The sequence below is a fragment of the Aplosporella prunicola genome, assembly GCF_010093885.1.
Source record: "Aplosporella prunicola CBS 121167 unplaced genomic scaffold K452scaffold_22, whole genome shotgun sequence".
NCBI classification, from domain to species: Eukaryota; Fungi; Ascomycota; class Dothideomycetes; order Botryosphaeriales; family Aplosporellaceae; genus Aplosporella; species Aplosporella prunicola.
The window spans coordinates 162,064-176,498 of record NW_022983550.1 but is presented as its reverse complement, the minus strand read 5'-3'; the positions used below and the strand labels follow the sequence as shown (position 1 = coordinate 176,498).

General features: G+C 58.9%; 7 protein-coding genes across 7 annotated transcripts; 2 read left to right on the top strand and 5 right to left on the bottom strand.

Moving 5' to 3' along the window:
• The first annotated feature begins 43 nt into the window (after positions 1-43).
• On the top strand, positions 44-2,595 carry K452DRAFT_360949 (uncharacterized protein). The gene is made up of 2 exons (XM_033546387.1): positions 44-908; positions 964-2,595. Exons 1-2 carry the CDS (start codon positions 149-151, stop codon positions 2,385-2,387), a joined length of 2,184 nt encoding a protein of 727 aa, XP_033394424.1. The 5' UTR covers positions 44-148; the 3' UTR covers positions 2,388-2,595.
• Positions 2,596-2,702: 107 nt separating this feature from the next.
• K452DRAFT_360948 (uncharacterized protein) lies at positions 2,703-3,786 on the bottom strand. The gene is made up of 3 exons (XM_033546386.1): positions 3,706-3,786; positions 3,356-3,644; positions 2,703-3,310 (listed from the first exon to the last, which is right to left on the bottom strand). Exons 1-3 carry the CDS (start codon positions 3,775-3,777, stop codon positions 3,171-3,173), a joined length of 501 nt encoding a protein of 166 aa, XP_033394423.1. The 5' UTR covers positions 3,778-3,786; the 3' UTR covers positions 2,703-3,170.
• Positions 3,787-3,947: 161 nt separating this feature from the next.
• On the top strand, positions 3,948-5,534 carry K452DRAFT_255486 (uncharacterized protein; the record flags this gene model as incomplete). The annotated part of the gene is made up of 1 exon (XM_033538359.1): positions 3,948-5,534. A coding segment is annotated over exon 1 (1,557 nt), but the record flags the coding sequence as incomplete, so codon positions are not given.
• Positions 5,535-5,907: 373 nt separating this feature from the next.
• On the bottom strand, positions 5,908-7,181 carry K452DRAFT_311187 (glycoside hydrolase family 43 protein; the record flags this gene model as incomplete). The annotated part of the gene is made up of 2 exons (XM_033543400.1): positions 5,908-6,386; positions 6,449-7,181. The coding sequence occupies 2 exons, from the start codon at positions 7,179-7,181 to the stop codon at positions 5,908-5,910; spliced, it is 1,212 nt and encodes a 403-aa protein (XP_033394421.1).
• Positions 7,182-9,483: 2,302 nt separating this feature from the next.
• K452DRAFT_83386 (uncharacterized protein) lies at positions 9,484-11,818 on the bottom strand. Its single transcript, XM_033547206.1, has 3 exons — positions 11,395-11,818; positions 11,113-11,321; positions 9,484-11,050 (listed from the first exon to the last, which is right to left on the bottom strand). Exons 1-3 carry the CDS (start codon positions 11,664-11,666, stop codon positions 9,756-9,758), a joined length of 1,776 nt encoding a protein of 591 aa, XP_033394420.1. The 5' UTR covers positions 11,667-11,818; the 3' UTR covers positions 9,484-9,755.
• On the bottom strand, positions 11,819-12,811 carry K452DRAFT_83385 (uncharacterized protein). Its single transcript, XM_033547205.1, has one exon. The coding sequence runs from the start codon at positions 12,559-12,561 to the stop codon at positions 11,971-11,973; it is 591 nt and encodes a 196-aa protein (XP_033394419.1). The 5' UTR covers positions 12,562-12,811; the 3' UTR covers positions 11,819-11,970.
• On the bottom strand, positions 12,752-14,426 carry K452DRAFT_290358 (uncharacterized protein). Its single transcript, XM_033540988.1, has 3 exons — positions 14,319-14,426; positions 13,980-14,258; positions 12,752-13,927 (listed from the first exon to the last, which is right to left on the bottom strand). The coding sequence occupies exons 1-3, from the start codon at positions 14,413-14,415 to the stop codon at positions 13,062-13,064; spliced, it is 1,242 nt and encodes a 413-aa protein (XP_033394418.1). The 5' UTR covers positions 14,416-14,426; the 3' UTR covers positions 12,752-13,061.
• Positions 14,427-14,435: the final 9 nt, after the last annotated feature.

Here is a 14,435-nt window from a genome sequence, read left to right as displayed (position 1 = left end):
AAAACGCGGAGACGCGCCTGTGTCGCGACACGCCACGGCTGCACCTGAGCGCGCTCGGTCCCCCCGTCGTCCTGCTCTTATTCCACAACCACATCCTCCAATGCTACCGCCTCCACTCTCTCCTTGCATTTCATAAACTGGGCAAGCAATGGCCGAATCTACCGCCTTTACCTCCTCGCAAGAGACCCTCTACGACCATCACCTCCCGTCTTCACAGACATTTGCGTCATCGCCGCCCTCCCCGACGTCCTCGAGGCCGGTCCACTCCAAGAAGCCCAAGAAGCCCCCGCCCATCACGCCGAAACGCTTCAACAAGTTCTTCACGCCCCGCACTTCTTCCAGCAGCATCAGCCAGTCCCGTTCCGGACGCCAGTTACGCGATATCACTCGTAATGCCGTCAACCGTAGGCGGTCACCAAGGAGACATATAGTCTTCTCCGAACCTGCCTCTACCGGTTTTGAAAATTGCATCACCCCAAAGCTCGAGAACAACAAGAAGAGGAAGCTCCTCCCCTCTCCAGAGAGTTCGCCCGTCCAGCCTTCCCCGTCCAAGAAGTCTCGTGCTGCCGTTCAGACAGTCAAGTTTGACATCGCCAAAGATGTAGTCGACGTGGACTCTGATGCCGAAACTACCATCCTGGAACTGGAAGAAGGAGAGGAAGAGGAGGAAGAAGAAGAGGAGGAGGAGAAGGAGACGAAGGTTTCCTTGCCAATTCGAAGAGCCCCATCATCTAGTACTGCTTCGCGTCTTCTACAACGCTTGTTTGGCGGCCGGAGAGCTATCGGACGAGGCCGTGTCTACGATCACTGCACGGACTGGCAAAGCCAAACATCCAATTTTTACAGCAGACCCGAAGATTTGTATTCTTCCGGCAGTGATTTGCCTTTCTGTACTGCTAGTTGTAACAGTAAGTACATGTTTTGGTATAAACCTATTCTGCCTAAAACTAACAATTTGTGTAGCAAATTCACTTGTTGCTATTGGAGATGAGGATGGCAGTGTCTCGTTGTTGGAGTCTGCGAAAGACAGCACCCCTCCGTTCTCACAAGCGTATATCAAATTACGACCCCACAGCAATGCTGTTATGGACCTTGCCTTTTCGTCGGATGACTTCCTGTTAGCCACAGCATCTGGTGACCAGACAGGACATGTCATTGATGTCCGGACACAGCAGAGCACATATGTCATGGGCGGCCAAGGAGGCCACCATTCTTCTGTAAAGCAGGTTTGCTTCCAACCCGGCAATGACAATGTTATCGCCACTTCAAGTCGGGATGGAACTGTTCGATTGTGGGACCTCAGATGCAGTGGCTCGGAAGGAGCTATCAAAGATCTCCGCGTGGCTTTCGATGGTTCATCATCCCCTTCCGAGCAGAAAATCACTTACGCGAGCACTTACAACACGATCTCTAGCGCACATGCCGAGAGACAAGCACAGAGTTCCGCGTTCACGGTGGCGCAGATGAGCATATCGCAAAAGGATGGGCCGTGGAGGAACGAGGCTCCTGGGAGAAGGGGAGATGTCTCTATCACCGCTCTGTCTTTTCTAAATGTTCCGGGGAGGGAGCACCTCCTGTTGACCGCCTCTGAGGCATCAACTGCCGTCAAACTGTGGGACATTCGTGGGCGCTACAACCGGCGCGCGATGCCTATCTCTACGACCAGCCAACCCGAATCCCACAGCAAACACCGTCATTTTGGTATTAATAGTCTATCCTTATCTGGCGATGGTGGTCGCCTCTACGCTCTCAGTCGAGACAACACCATCTATGCTTATTCCACAGCACATCTGGTCCTTGGTAGCGCACCAGAGCTTTCGGGTACCGTCAGCAACCGCAAAAAGCAAAGCGGCACGGACAAAATTGGGCTTGGTCCACTGTACGGATTCAGACACGAGAGGCTGCACGCCACAAGCTTCTGGGTCAAGACATCGCTTCGTAAGGCCGTAGCAGACAAGACCGAAATGCTGGCCGTCGGCAGTAGTGATGGATGCCCAATCCTCTTCCCAACCGACGAGCGAACCTTCAAATGGAACAAATCCTCGAGGTCGACGGATAGTAGTACGCACTCTCATTCATTACTTTCCGATCGCCCTTCTACGAAGAGAAGTACCGGCAGCTTTTCGGCGCGCATGGCAGATACGGTGCCTATATATGACCTGGGCACTCCTTTGGTTCGCGGTCACCAAAGGGAGGTTACGAGCCTGACGTGGACGAGCGAAGGAGAGTTGGTAAGTATTGGAGACGACTACACGGCCAGGTGCTGGCGGGAATGCCAGCGCGAAGCGAGAGAGTTGAGAAACTGCGGCGAGAGCGAAGGACGCAGGTGGGGGTGTGGATGGTCTGAAATGAGGGCGGGATGGGATGACGACGATGATGACGAGTAGTAGGGGCCTGATGAAGCGTGGAAGAAGTAATGACTGAATTATGGCAAGGAGAGACAGGGCTTTTGGATGCCATGGCTGCGCAACAGTGTCAAAAGAGCAGGCAGGCACACTTGTATGATACCCCCTCGGATCTGTTCTCTTGAAAAACAATCGCAAATCGCGTACCGGGTCGTGTTGGCTTCTTGGCTTTGTAGAGGTAATACGGTGGTCTACAGCTCTGCTTGTTGTGACATGTGGTTATGTGTCGACTGAGATTGACAATCTCATTTGAAAGTCTCCTATCGACACGATTTCATCTGAAGCATTTCGCCCTGTGTCTGGAAAATATCGAATTCTGTATAGATAAAAAGGCGTCTGCCCTTACGTGAAGCATATTTCTGAGACATGTATGACAGATCCCCGTCACCACAAGAGATTCGTCAGCCACACCCGAAACGAAGCAGTCCCACAGCACAACAGGCGGAAGCAAGCCATATGAACACGCAACAAAAAATGACTGCTATTCGCAGTCCTGTCTCCATCCAAAGACAGCACCCCCTCTCTTCTACCGGCATATAGCGACGCCTCGCTCGTCCCCATAAAGCAAGCTGCCTCATGGCCCACCCCATTCTACAACGCCATCACGCCACCCAAGCCCGGGACCCCGCGCGTCACAGCAGCCAAACACAGGCGCACCATACGAGCGCTTGTCGAATCCGCGGAGCTCACTGGCAATGAGCACCCAAGCCTATTTTCCCGTCCCTGGTATTGCTCCTCAAATCGCCAAGCCATGCGCGTCTCGCCTCATTTCTTGCCCTTTTTCTTCTTCTTGCCGCCGCCGCCGCCACCACCGCCAGCGGTAGGCGCGGGCTTAGCGGCGTCGGGGTTCGGCGTGTTGGTGCCGGTGTTTTGGTCGGTCGGGGGCGCGTCGGGCATGGCGATGTCTACAAGGTTAGCATGGTCGATGCAATTGCAATTGAACAACATACCCTCGGCGACGTCTGGCAAGGCGGCCATGGACCTCGCCAGCTTCTCCAGGCTCGCGACCAGGCGGCCCACCTCCTGGGCCTTGCTGGTCTGGTACTTTAGGCACACGCCCGACGCCGGGTCGTACGTCTTGAGGGTGAGGGCGGCGCGCGGCGTCGCGGGGGCGGGGGCCTTGTCGGCATGGGGCGCCGTGGCCGAGGCGTCGCCGGCCGGATCGCTGGTGGCGGATTTGCGCACGCGGTCCTTGGATTCCTTGCGCTTGATGATCGAGTACTTGGTCACGATGCGGGCCTGCGGCAGCGGCGGTGGTGGTGTTAGCGATTGGATAGATAGGAGGGAGGGAGGAACATACGGTCGTGGGCCGGGCCTTGAGCAGCAGAGCGGACTGCTCGTACCACTCGGCGCTGGAGGTGAAGTAGGGCATGACTGGGTTGAGGATGGAGGAGCCAAGTGCCCGTGTGAGGTGCGTTTTCGCGGGGTCGGCGGTCGGCGGCGGCGGGTCATCGGGAGAGGCGGTGCTGTGGCTGAGGGATGTCTGCCTTTGGGGGCCGCCTGACTCACCGTCACTGACATATAAACAACACTTGGGGACTCCACTCTCCCAATTCAAGAGCTAGGAACACCATGGGTGAAATTCAAGACGAGGCCCAAGACTTGCTGCGCCGATGCAACCAACTACTCTCCGAGCTCGACCAGTTCGAGCAACTGCTCACCGGGACCAAAAAACCTCCCGTTTATGGCCACCGCACCCTGATGCAAGACACCCAGGCCGAGAAGCGCTTCATCGAACGCCTTCTACTGGACTCGCCAGAGAGCGGCGGCCGCATCAAGCACCAGCTCAGCTCGACCAATCTCGCCTCCTACGAGGCCATCTGGGCCACCGTCAAGCAGTGCCGCGGCCTGGTCGCGCTGCGCCAGACCTTCTGGCGCAACCCCTCGGAGCCCAAGCCCTCGCATCGCGGCCTCTCGCCTGCGTCCAAAGCAGCCGCTGACCGCAAGAAGACGCGCGACGGCGTGCTGGTGGACGCTGTCGTCGAGGGCGGCGCCGAGTGGGTCAAAGTGTCGGCCATCTCGGAGCGGCAGCTCATCTTCCAGATGGCGCGGCAGGGCTGGCACAACGACTCGGACAGCGACAGCGACGACGAGGACTCGGGGCGGCCTGGCCCTGGTGCTATTGACTTGGATGACGACAGCGACGACGACGAGGACGAGGTCGGCATCGTCAAGACGGCTAGGGCGCTGGCGCGCGCTGCCCGCGCGAATAGATACAAGTACCGGCACCCGCGCGTGCGCCTCGTGCTGGTCAAGATCACCGAGGGCCGGATCAAAGAAGTCGACGCCCTCCTCGCCCGCATCCGCAGCAGCACCGGCATCGAGCTAGAAACGTCCTCTACCACCACCACCTCCTCCTCCTCCTCATCACCCGCGCCCTCTCCCTCTCCCTCGCCCACGCTCACCACCCTCCTGCACGACGCCACGCACGCCTTCACCCCGACCCTCAACATCGACTGCACGCTCCTCGTCGCCCTGGCCTCGGACATCTCGCACTCGCGCGTCGCGCCCCAGCCCTGGTACCCGGGCGCCGTGCGCGCGCAGATCCGCGACGAAGCCAGCAGCGCCCTGCTGCCGCGCGCGCTGTACCCGGCCCTGGCCGGGCGCCAGCTCGTCTGCACCGCCGCCGCCGCGCGCCGCATGCGCGAGATCGTGGCCACGATTGGCACCGAGACCGAGGTGGCGCGCGCGGGCATCCTGCTGGACGGCGGCGGCGGCGACGAATTAGACGCAGGCGAAGCAGTAACGGCGGCAGAGGCAGAGGGCGCGCCGCCTTCCCTGCTCGACCAGCTGCAGGCCCTCTCCATCCACGCCGTGCCCGCCGACCTGCAGCTCCCCATCCGCATCGTGCAGACGCCCTACGACGACGCCGACCCCTCGGCGCAGGACCCGGACCCGGCGCTGCCGCCCGTGGCGCGCGCCGTCGCCGCCAAGCTCACCCCGATCAACCGCTCCATCTTCCTGTACGGCTGGGCCGTGGGCGCGACGACGCTGTCGTCGAACGGGACCGTGGCGCGGCAGATTGAGGGCCTGGTCGAGCGGCACCGCACGCGCGACGACGAGGTCGGGCCCGACGTGTGGGTTTGCCCGGTGGCGAGGAGCTTGGTGGCGAAAAGGGGGAGGCGGGAGGACAAGGAGGAGGACGGAGGGGAGGAGAGCGATGGGGATGGTGCGAGTGCGAGTGGGAGTGTGGGTGTGGGGGAGAGGAATAATACCAAAGAAGAGAAAGACACGGGGAAGAAAGAAGCAGAATCGTAACCATAAGGAGTTTCGAGGGATTATCGAATTAACATTAGCGGGCTCCAACTAGCTAGGTAAAGCTAGCTAGCTGAAGAGCCGCGGCGTATGTATATACCCGTCATATATAACCGGTGCTGTTCTATCGTGTGCGGAGAAAGAAGGCGCTCATAACATGCGGCTCGTGCAAAGACGGCCGCGAGAAATCCAAACAGATCAATCCACAAGCATGTCAACCATCATCATCACAACCGCTTCCTCAAATTTAAACGTGCACGACCTTGCCGTCGTCCTGCATGCCAATCATGGCGCCCCACGCCGCGCGCGTCGCCGCGTCCGGGTAGTCGGCGTGGAAGAGCATGTGCCTGCCGTCCCACGCGACGTCCATGCCACCGGGGGCCTGGAGGCCAAAGTCGCCCGTCTTGAGCAGGGGCTCGGGCGCGCGCTCGTAGGGGCCGTCGATGTTCTGCGCGCTGGCGTACGACACCGTGTAGTCGGGCGAGCTGTAGCAGCCGCTGCTGAAGAAGAGGACGTAGGTCGAGTTGGCCGTCTTGATCAGCACCGGCGCCTCGACAATGCCGTCGTCCGACAGGCCCGAGTTGTCCAGGATCTGCTTCGGCTCGCCAATGAGCGTGATGCCGTCGGGGCCGACGGCCTGCAGCACAATGGGCGTGGGCTTGATCGGGTCAATCGTGTTACCACAGCCGCCGTGGCCCTTGGCGTTGCCGTTACCAATGCTGTTGCCTGGTGGATGCGTTAGTTATTTGTCGCCTCGATAAATTAGATATAATAAAACTAAAGCTTACCGTCGATCTTGTAGACAATGTAGCGCTGGCCACCCTTGCCGCCGGCACCCCACAGCAGGTTCGTCCAGCTGTTGTCGGCGGCGTTGGCCAGGAAGTTGGAGCTGCCAAGGCCCCAGCCGCTGCCCTTCTTCTCCCAGTTCTTGAAGCCGGCCGGGTCGATGGCGCCGCCCTGCTCGAGCGGGCATGCCATCTGCGTGTCGATGGGGATGTACGGGCCCTTGACGTCTATGGACTTGGCCGCACCGATGCAGTGCTTCGAAGGGTCCTTGCGGCTCGCAGCGCTAAAGTACATGACGAAGCTGCCGTCGTCGAGCTGCACGACGTCAGGTGCCCACGTGTTCTTGGCCTGCATGGGGTTGGCGTCGTTGAGCGGCTTCCCAAGCGGCTCGGTCAGCGGCTCGACCAGCTGCTTCATGACCGGCAGGTCGACCCAGTCGGGCGGGCTGGGCAGGGCATCGACGCCCTCGAGCAAAGTCCAGTTCTTGAAGTCGGGCGACTTGGCCACCTGGATGTGCTTGTCGGCGCCCTGGGTGCCAAAGGCCCACCACATGTTGTCGACATGGATGATGCACGGGTCGGCAAAGTTCTGGCCCACGACGGCACCGGACGAGATGTACGTCTCGCCGTCTTGCGAGTCGGAGGACTGGGCGTCGGCACCCGCCACCGGGAGCGCGGAGCTGGGCCAGGCGAAAAGGGTCGAGGCCAGGAAGAGGAGGGCTGAACTAGGCAACATGATGGCGGAAGACTTAACTCGAAAGTAATAGAAGGCCGAAGGAAGGGACAGAGATAGAGTGGTATCTAGCCTGGTGGTCCAGCAACCAAGCACGGCACTTTCGCCGCATCTATATACCAAAGCATCCAGCTCTTCGACAAGCAGCTTGCGGGGTGCTTAATTGGGGGATTAAGGTCTGCCCCCAAGGGCGTGCGTGGAGACGCGCAACCTTGTTGGCAGCAACACAGCCCATTCTGGGTACAATGTTGGCAGCATGTGGGATATCGTGCTCCCCAGAGAGCCTCAAGGCCATCTGAGCCACGGTTGATCCGCCCTAGCTAGGCAGCGCACGAGCGCGTTGTTTGACGTATGAAAGGGATGGAGAATTGAGATGGGTGGCTTCTTTCCGCATTGGGCTCCTAGCTCTTTCCTCATGGGCCAGATGGTGTTGCGCAGGTGATGGGGATCAGCAGCGGGCCGCATCGCGCAGAAGGGACCAATGATGCTACGGCCATGGCGTGGCACGGCAGCATCCTTCTCGAAGGCCCGTTTCCAAGGCCTGCGGACCCTGGTGTGTTGGTTAGATGGTGAACTTAGTAGCAAAACAAGCTCGCCGGGCCTAAGGAAGACGCGCCACGTGTTTGCTGTACGTGGTATGTACACCTCATTGGTAATACAAGTACAGCTCTCTACCTCACGGCGACAGCTACTCGGGACCTACCGTGATGACGGAGCGACCCAGCACGGCGTGACTCGATCTCGACCAGACCAAGGGGGTTCGACGACGGTGGCGTGAAGAGGAGCGAGCAGTTGAGCAGATCAAAGGGGGGGCGGTGCGGCGTCGAGACTGCAGGGCGATCAAAAGGGGAGACGCGTGCTGCTGAGAGCCAAGACGGGGTACGCGCAACCGGGGAAAGGACGGAAGGAAGCCCACACACGAAACAAGTTGCCGGTGGTCCGCGAGCGAGTGTTCGATAATGAAAACAGGTCAGGTGAAGTAGGTGTAGCTACCCATCTACCCTAGCGTCGTCATCGGCGCCCGCGGACGGCACTGTCGCCCTCACTATATCCGTCGACCCTATTGGCGCCTCATGCGAGGGGGCGGCATGCGGCACCTCCGCCACTACCGCCCTCCCGCAAGGCTGAACCAGCCCCTTTGCGCTGATCAGGAGACTGCCTCGTCCCATTCCACCGTCGACCGTGTGTGCGCGACTTCTGGAATGCCTCGCGACCAAGCTGCATCCCCCCCCCCTCTCCGGTAGACCGGTCACGCTTGCATGAGCGAGCAGGTCCTGTGCCCCTCCGCTGATCTTGATGCATGCATACAATACAACCCGAGCTATACTTGCGCCCGCCAATTCACCCCGTCATAGTTATGGGCTCCACGTCCCCCCACCGGCGCCCGCTGCCACGTCGATGTGGGCGCCTATCGCCTTCGTCAGTTGCTTAACGAAATGACGGCCTTCGACTTAAGAAGCGCATCCTAAAGCACATGTCTGCCGTCCTCATGCAACCATCCTGTCTCGTGAACCAAGCCGTCGTTTATCGACGCAGTGGTAATACTGAGTTTGCCTAGCTTTACACGCGAGAGAGATAAAAACAAGACACAAGCGTACTCAAGACATCCTCATCATCACAGCCCATGGAACCAAAAAGAGACAAAAGAACCATTCCGTTGTTTATCCGAGACGAGGTGAGAAAGCGCAGAGAAGCGGTGCCGGCGGCAGCCGCAACTGCTCGCCTTCATACCACTTCATGATGTTCTTCCGCGCAGCGGCGACAGAGTATGCACCATGCTCCTTGATTGCCCCGCCTATCCTCTTTCTTGTCAGAGCCATCTCTTCTCGCTTTCTGCTATGCCCAAGCACGCGAACGGAAGACAGATTCAAGCTTGCAAGATTGCTTATCAAAAACCCAAAACAAAGGAAAATGAGAGAAGAAGAAGGTCCGCAAAAACGCACACATAAAAAAGAAAGATAAAGGGAAGAAAAGGGGGCTTGACCTGCAACAGAGATCCGCCGAGAGAAGGTCAACAGAAAGCTCAGTAGCATAATTTTTCCATGGCTAGAAAGCAGAAAGGAGATAAAAGAACCAGAAGAAGAAAAGAAAAATAAGAAGCAAGAACAGAAAGCAAAAGCTCTGCCTCTCCCAGCGGCAATGAATAGCAAAAGGACGGATGACGCAGGTTCAACCAGTCCGCCTCTCTCCTCTTTTCGTGTCTGTACCGGCCGTATTGGTCCTGTGACTGCCAACCGAACAAAAACGCCTTTCAGCCTTCCGGAAAATGTGGGTTGTTGTTGTCGTCCAAGTCTGCGTCAGTGATTTGATTGTTGATTTGCGATCGATCGTATTAAAGAATAAGATTAGTTGAGTCCAACTATGCGAAGGGAAGAAGAAACAGGCGCTTGAAAAACTGGTTTGAGGAGGGTATCAACGATCGGTGGCGTAGATGTGCATGTTATGTAAATAGCGGTACCGAGGTGCGCAAGAAGCCCAATGGGTCTATTTCCAAGACAAACGGACCTCCGCGACTGCTTGCTCTCAGGTACGCGCCGTGAGCCGTTGCCAAGGGGCCTGGGCAGCCGGCTATGAAAACTACATCGTTTGTTGTTGATGATTCTCTGGCGACAGACTTGACGGATCAATCGTGCCGAAGGACACGAGATTCGACATGTCGAGGTCTTCAATGGCGCTGTCGTCGAGCGGCGACCGGAACGGTAGCGAGAGCGACTGCTTCGAGTACATCTCACTCAACGACATGCCATCGTCTGACACTGCGCTCTCGTGCGCCATCGGGTACAGATCGGCGGAAGAAGCTCGGCCCAAAGAGGTGAGCGGAGGCGACTGATTCGCGATAATCGGGTCACCATGACTCATGGCGGACAGTGGGGACACGGACGCTTGAGGGATGCTCGACTGATCGGGCAGAGGAGAGAGGTAAGGCACGCTGTACGGTGTGCTGAAGTTGGCGGCCGGAACGTTGTCAGGACCGGGATTCGACGTGAAGAAACCTGGCGTGCCGTAATCGGACGGCGAGTTGGCCGTGGTAGCGGACATCGGGTACTGCCTGTAGTCCATGCCGTAACCGGCCGAAGTGTCAATGCTCAACTGGGGTCCAATCGGGCCGTTCATGTTGTGGTGCTGAGGTATCGGCGCGAAAATCTCCTGCTGCGGTGTGTAAGGCGCCGCAGGATAGGAGGACGGCTCGGGCTGGATGAGGAACGAAGGCATGGGGTTTTGGCGCAGCATTGAAAAGTCCATTGCAACTGGCACCGAGCGACTCCGCTGCCTCTTGTGTCCACGTTGGGGCTGGAGTCCGCCGCCCATTTCGAAGGGGTTAGGCTGGTGGTACGCAGACGCGGGATTGTGGGGGTGGACAAAGTGGTTGGGTTGCGAGGCGGGGCGGTGGTTGACGGGAGAGACAGGCGCGGAAACAGCGAAAGCATTGGGATCGAAGAAGTTGTGCCTGTTCTGGAAGGACTCCAGAGAGACGAGCTTGGCGAGCTGGCCGCTGAGGACCTTGGGGTGACCACCGAGGTGGTGGACCAGGACCTGCGAAGCTTGCTGGTCCTCGGTGAAGTCGCCGCACTGGTAGAAACCACCAGATCCGGAGGAGTCCATGAAGAAGTTGGGCGGCCTCGTCAGCTCTACAATCAAGCCGCCGGGCCTCTGCGAAGCGCCCTCGGCGGCGTTCTGGTCGCCAAGCTCCAGAGAAATGTTCTTGATGTACGAGAAAGGATACTCAATCTTGTAGCCAGCGGAGTCGTTGTTGATGTAGTAGGTGACGCAGCACTTCTCGGGCGAGTAGAAAATGACGAGGTCCATGGCACTCTGGCCGACGCGGCGCCACGAGCCGATGCTCAGAGAGCGGCATGCGAAGTGATGGATGACTGATGGCGAGTAAGTATGCGCGCAGAGGCAATGCAGCATGACCAGACGCGATGCGACTTACCGACTTTGGAGGAGCTGGTCTCCGTGTTCAGCAGCATACCGCTACCGTACGAAGCCATGCCGCCGGTGCGACCGAGAAAGTCGCGGCCGAGGCCCTTGCCAGACTCCATGGCCTGGAGCGCCAGGTAGCGGCGCATCGACTCGGGGATGTCATTGCAATCCTCCCCGCTCTCAATGCTCTTCTTCGCAATGTTCTTGATCTTGGCTCGCCTGCGGGTTAAGTTAGCAAGGCCAATGGGGCGGCGCCTAAAAAGGAAGAACAAGGTCGGCGGGGGGCACATGCCTGTTCTGGAACCAGATCTGTACCGAGCGCTCAGTCATGTTGATCTCCTGCGCGATCCTCTCGCGAACGATGGCGGTGGGGGTGGGGTTCTTGTTAAACTCCATCTCGAGGGTCACGAGCTGGTCTTGGGTGGCGCGCTGGCGCTTCTGGTTCTTTTGCTGTTGGGTGAGGGTGCTCTTGCGCGGCGGGCGACGCGAGGCAGAGCTCTGCGTGGTGGCCGAAGCGGCCGGCGATGGCGTCGAGTTCATGGTTGGCGCGCCGGCTGACTGCATTCGGGGAGCGGCAATGTATATGGACACGGCAGCAGCGGCAGCGGCGGGGACGGGGCGGGGATGGTCCGGGGCCGAGCGAAGGTGACGGGCGTGTCGCGACGTTCGTGAGGGGGCAAAAGGACGTGGTTGGTCAAGAGGCGGTGATGGTCCGAATGAATGTAAAGGCTCAGGAGAGCATCCGGCGCGGGATGGGTACAAGGAGAGGAACCGCGAGAGGTAGGGATGTGCAACGTGCGGCCAGGCGAGCAGATGGGGCGGAATCAAAGCGTCTCTGACAGGAAGAAGAGGTGAAGATGGTTGGCCGTCAGAGGGGAGCGATGAAGCCGAAAAGGATCGAGGACCGGAGGCGGTGGGCAGCTGGGTCTAAGGAGGGGACGGGCGGCGCCCAAAATGAGTGAACAGACGGCCGAAAGGAGTGACGGCGTCGATAAAAAAACAGCGACAGCGAGAAGAGAAGGTGGTGGAGATCGCACCTTGGTCGGGATGACGATGGCAGCGAAATCCAGGCTGGTATGGATGGTGAATAGGCGTGTAAATGAAAGACGCTGGGGCTCGCGAGGAGGTTTGATGTTAAGGGGGGCGTGGCTAGGCTGCGTACGGAGGGAGAAGCCGACGACGACGACTCGCGCGACTCGGTGTTACAGGAGTGGCCCCTCACGCCATGGCCACCGCGGTACGGGGACCAGGGCGGCCGGCGCTGATTGGTGCGGCGGGGAGGCGGCGAGTGTATAAATATCTCACTGGGCGGCGGACGCCAGCTTTTTTTTTTTTTTTTTGGGGGGCACTTGTTGACCAGCAGCAAGCAGTCAGCAGTAGCCAGGGCCAGCAGCATCAGCAGCATCAGCAGCACCAGCACCAGCACCAGCAGTAGCCAGCCAGCTAGCCAGGTATTCATGCATTATTTTCTCACTCACATACACACACATACACAATGCAACCCGGGGTGTGTTGTTGTTGTTGTTGTTGTTGTTGCCATAGTAGTTGTTGGTGGTGGCGATAGTGCGTGTGATGGTGATGGTGGTGGTGAGGGTTGGTGGTGGCTCTCTCACTCTCACACACACACACTCTCTCTCTCTCTACTCTCTCGGTGGTATTATTTTTACCTACACACAAAAGTTGGGTTGGGGCTTGCACACACACTACGCCCTAGGCCCGGCCGCTTCTGCAGGAACGCCCGGCGCCCGCCGTCCGACGACCCAAGGGGGAAGCCGCGCTAAGCCCCGCCAGTCGCGCGATTCGCCGCTTTCTGTCGCGCCTGCTGCTGCCTCTGACGCGCCCCCGCTCCCCCTGTCTAGCAATCCAACCAATCCTTCCCCGTTTCAACGCGCCTTGGCAGCTCGTGTCATGCCTGGGAAAACCCGTGCTTCCTCCGCCCCGACGGGATCTGCGATCGGGCTAGGATGAATACTGCACCTCGACGCCAACCGCCCGAAAGATCTGCTCCCGTCGTTTCAGGTCGAAGCTGGCGCCCAGGGTGAACAGGAGCTCCTTGATGCGTCCCTCCCACAGCACTCCTATCCGCCACTTCTGGTCAACCCGGGCCTTGATCACGCCCGACACGTCGTCGTCTGCCGCCGTGTGACGTTGCTGTTGTTGCTGCTGCTGCTGCTGCTGCTGCTGCTGCTGCTGCTGCTGCTGTTGCTGTTGCTTCCACTCGGGCCGGATCAGCCGCGCCGCCCATTCTTCCACCTCCGTCTCCTTCCTGCGTTGCCACAGCTCGCAGCCCAGCTGAAGATCGCTTTCGTAAGAGTAAAAGTTGAAGTCGAAGCGAGAGCACAGCGAGACATTGTGCCCCGCTTTAACCGCGTATGTGGAAGACAAGCTGCCCATCAGCGGGTTCAGTGTCAGCGTCATCGTGTAGGGGAACCCCGTGTGTTGCGGCAGCGTCGTGAACCTCAGACCAGTGCTCATCCCGCCGCTTTTGTTCAAAATGCCGTAGTAGAGCTCGGCACCCGCGCTGAACATGCCGCTGACACGTTCCGGGCTGAGAGTCTTGGCTTCCTCCGCGGTGGGGTTTCTCGGATCAGGCCCGAAGTTGTAGAGGCCGCGAACCCCCAGCAGCGCGCTGTCCGTGCTGTACAGGTATTCCGTGCTGTACTTGCCATAGTCGTTTTGCACCACACCGAGAATCGTCCCGCCATTGCTCACGTTGGAATCGCTGACGCAAGCAATCCTCAGCTGCCGCGTCGGTGAGACTCTACGAAGGTACAACGCTTCGAGGGAGTTGGTCGGTAGGTAGATTCGCCCGTAGAGCGCCGTAGCTGGTCCCATGATCAGTGTCGCGCTTTTGCCAAGCTGTAAGGCCACTGCTACCTTTCCGATCTACCCGCCTTCCCCCGTGCCATATTTCCCACCACCACGGCTCATCCGGCCTCCTCAGCTCTTTCAAGTGGCGATAGCCTCGCACGAGGTGGTGCAGGTCTATATCATTGCTCCTGGACTTGGCATCGAGCGCCAGAGACGAATAGAGGTAGGAGAGAGAGCCATCGACGACGCCAATGGTGCCGATGGAGTATGACGTGGCGAAATTGGGCGACGAGAGGGAGGAGAGGTTGAGGCACAAGCCGCGAGGCGTCTGGAAGTCGAGGAGCGCTGGCAAGTTCACACGTCAGATGGCGGCGTCGGCGGTGAGAAGCGTAGGGACATAGGTACCTTGGGCGGTGGCCGTCAAGTAGGAGTAGGAGTTGTCATGGTTCCAGTGCGTGGCCTCGTAGAAGGCGTTTTGCACATAGTCCATAAACCCCAGCATGTCGCGCGCTCACCATGATG

Bases quoted from the DNA above. Each gene is read 5' to 3' on its own strand.
- K452DRAFT_360949 (XM_033546387.1), top strand. From the start codon at position 149: ATGGCCGAATCTACCGCCTTTACCTCCTCGCAAGAGACCCTCTACGAC. The intron at 909-963 runs GTAAGTACATGT...CAATTTGTGTAG, and splicing joins CTGTACTGCTAGTTGTAACA to CAAATTCACTTGTTGCTATT.
- K452DRAFT_360948 (XM_033546386.1), bottom strand. From the start codon at position 3,777: ATGCCCTACTTCACCTCCAGCGCCGAGTGGTACGAGCAGTCCGCTCTG. The intron at 3,645-3,705 runs GTATGTTCCTCC...CCGCTGCCGCAG, and splicing joins TCAAGGCCCGGCCCACGACC to GCCCGCATCGTGACCAAGTA. The intron at 3,311-3,355 runs GTATGTTGTTCA...CTAACCTTGTAG, and splicing joins CTTGCCAGACGTCGCCGAGG to ACATCGCCATGCCCGACGCG.
- K452DRAFT_83386 (XM_033547206.1), bottom strand. From the start codon at position 11,666: ATGCAGTCAGCCGGCGCGCCAACCATGAACTCGACGCCATCGCCGGCC. The intron at 11,322-11,394 runs GCATGTGCCCCC...CTTAACCCGCAG, and splicing joins CAGATCTGGTTCCAGAACAG to GCGAGCCAAGATCAAGAACA. The intron at 11,051-11,112 runs GTAAGTCGCATC...ACTCGCCATCAG, and splicing joins GACCAGCTCCTCCAAAGTCG to TCATCCATCACTTCGCATGC.
- K452DRAFT_83385 (XM_033547205.1), bottom strand. From the start codon at position 12,561: ATGAATACCTGGCTAGCTGGCTGGCTACTGCTGGTGCTGGTGCTGGTG.
- K452DRAFT_290358 (XM_033540988.1), bottom strand. From the start codon at position 14,415: ATGCTGGGGTTTATGGACTATGTGCAAAACGCCTTCTACGAGGCCACG. The intron at 14,259-14,318 runs GTACCTATGTCC...TGAACTTGCCAG, and splicing joins CTTGACGGCCACCGCCCAAG to CGCTCCTCGACTTCCAGACG. The intron at 13,928-13,979 runs GTAGCAGTGGCC...TCATGGGACCAG, and splicing joins AAGGCGGGTAGATCGGAAAG to CTACGGCGCTCTACGGGCGA.